General features: G+C 53.8%; 1 protein-coding gene across 1 annotated transcript; it reads left to right on the top strand.

The window, feature by feature from the left end:
* Positions 1–1249: 1249 nt before the first annotated feature.
* On the top strand, positions 1250–2377 carry LOC123087976 (uncharacterized). The gene has a single exon (XM_044510095.1). The coding sequence runs from the start codon at positions 1468–1470 to the stop codon at positions 2146–2148; it is 681 nt and encodes a 226-aa protein (XP_044366030.1). The 5' UTR covers positions 1250–1467; the 3' UTR covers positions 2149–2377.
* Positions 2378–2647: the final 270 nt, after the last annotated feature.

Genomic DNA, 2647 nt, shown 5'->3' with positions numbered 1-2647 from the left:
TGATTTTTATCCACCCATCATCAGGTGGACGTTAGCCATGCCCTGGAAGTGTTCGGGCATGCTCCCTTGGCAATTCCAGCACTGCCAAAGACTCCCTAATGATCTTCATGGACTGAACCGGGTCAAGAGTACCCCTGTCATGAGTAAGATTATTCCTGGAGGTCCAAATGGACCACATAATAGATACCAATCTTGCCTTATCAGCCTCTGAAAATCTAGGGTCACACAAAATGTCCTTTCTCCAAGTATGTGGGTGTAAATCCGGACGTTTAACACCCAACAAATCCGGTGCTGCAGTCCAGAACCTCCTGGCATGGTTGCAGTTTAACAGGGCATGCATCATACCCTCCTCCTCACTAAGGCAGATTTTGCACTTGCTAGTCGTTGAGATATGACGATACGTTAGTGTACTCTCCACTGGAAGGATTCCTCGCATTACTCGCCACCAAAATACGCGTACTCTGGGCAGGACTTTCAGCTTCCAAAGCCGAGACCATGACTGTTTTTCTGTCTCTGAAGTTTCCATGATGGTCCCTTCTTCTAGAGCATACTGCTCGTTCTGAATCATTAGAGATCGATATGCTAACTTTACAGTATAAATCCCGTTCCTTTCTAGAGCCCAAGCCATGTAATCATCACCCCCTCCCCTTCTCAAGGGGGTATTAAGAATTGCATCTGCATCGGGTGGTATGAAAGTTTCCCTGATCACTTCAGATTTCCAAGTCCAATTATCAGCATCAATAATGTCTGAAACTGTGTTAATCTGGGCGTTCCCAAGCCTTGCAACGGGAGACATCCTGATAGTATTCGGAATCCACTTGTCCGTCCATATATTAACCGTCGTTCCATTTCCAATACGTTTGATCAGGCCGGAGTTCAAAGCTCTCCTTCCATGAATTATCGCTCGCCAAGTGACAGAAGCATGTTTCGGAATAGTGGCTTGCAGAAACTCGCATGAAGGATAATATTTTCCTTTTAGTACCCGTGCGCAAAGAGTGTCGGGATTCGTGATCAATCTCCACCCGTGCTTGCCAAGAAGAGCAGTATTGAACATCTCCAAATCCCGGAATCCCATCCCTCCCTTTGCCTTCGGCTGTGCTAGCGCCTCCCACGACAACCAGTGCATTGAGCGTCGATCAAGGGAGCTGCTCCACCGGTACTTGGCCATGTATGAGACCAAACTTTTGCACACTTTCTTGGACGCAAACTCCTAACAAATCCACCTCCTATACCAACTAGTACTACTCGTGCATACATGGTATGCACAGTTCAGCCGGACAGCTCCTTCCTGCTCTATACCAACTGGACTCAACACGTCCAATATGTTTGGATTATCTAACAACAAGCACACTGCACTAGCACGCGGAGAGACAGAGCAGCTCGCGCCTAACCAAAGACGGTTTCCTTCCTCGGTAAGCTGGCCGAGCTATCGATCGGATCAGGGGGAACCGCCCCGCCGAGCTCCAGATGACGGCGCCGCTCGGCGTGAGGCTCCTCGTCGGCGCCGACGCGCCGACGCCCCTCCAGGATTCGGCCGAGGACGCCGCGGCCTTCCTCGCCCTGCCGGTCAGCCTGCTCGGGAAGGAGTGCCTGATGGACAGCGCCGGCAACCTCTACGCCAGGGTCGAGGCCCTGCCCCGCGCGGGCGCGGGCGCGGCCGAGGACGCCCTCCTCCGCGCGCCGGCGGGGGCGGTCGTCGTCGGCTCCGCCAAGCGCCTGCTCGCCCTCGCCGGCGCAATGAGAGTGGCGGAGCGGCTGGCCGGCGGGAGGACGGCCCCCGCGGACCGCGCCGAGCCGAGCACCGCAGCCGACATGGACATCGACTCCGGCGGCGACGCCGTCTCCTCGAGCCATTCGGGCAGGGATCCGGGCGCCAAAAGGAGGCGCGGCGGCGGCGGCGACGACGCGCACGGCGTGCTCCAGAGGCCGGCGAAGCGCCGGATCCTCGCGTGGAGGGTGCGCCGGTACCGGTCACTTGTGGCCAAGGCCAAGGCGACGGCGAGGAGGGCCAGGATCCGGGCGGTGAGGAGGAGGGTGCCCGCTTGGAAGTGCGTCCAACGGCAGCTCGCGCGCGCCACCCTTAGCGGCGACGGCCTGCACAGATGGAGCCCCGGCGGCGCCGGCGGCGAAGGAGGAGGAGCTGCTTAGCAATTGGAAGATCCGCTGGTAATTAAATCAGCTCAATCCTCATGCTAATTAGGGAATGGGATTAGCACCCTAGCATTTTGTTTTCCTGCTCGATTAGACAGTGCTCCTTGACCCGAATGACAGGGGTGCTCAGCTCAATTAGGTTGGTCTTTTGTGATGTTATCCGATTGCGTGTACAAATTCCATCTTTATTCTCTGAAAAACTTACCGGTGGGGCATTAAGCAAGAAGTTAGACCATTTACTACTGACACTCTGAAAGACAGCAGTATATATTACTAGTGTTCTAAGGTTCTGGTGCACTTCAGCTCAATTAGGTTGGTCTTTTGTGATCTTATCCAGATAAGTGTAGGAATCACATCTTTATGCTCTGAAACACTTAATAGTGCAGACTTAAGCAAGAAATAAGACTATTTACTACTGAGTTACTGACACTCTGAAAGACTGCAGTATATATTAGTGTTCTAATGTTATTGTGCACTTCAGCGTTTGTGCTCCAAG

Source organism: Triticum aestivum, chromosome 4A, assembly GCF_018294505.1.
Source record: "Triticum aestivum cultivar Chinese Spring chromosome 4A, IWGSC CS RefSeq v2.1, whole genome shotgun sequence".
Taxonomy (NCBI): Eukaryota; Viridiplantae; Streptophyta; class Magnoliopsida; order Poales; family Poaceae; genus Triticum; species Triticum aestivum.
This window is presented reverse-complemented; position numbering and strand designations above follow the sequence as displayed.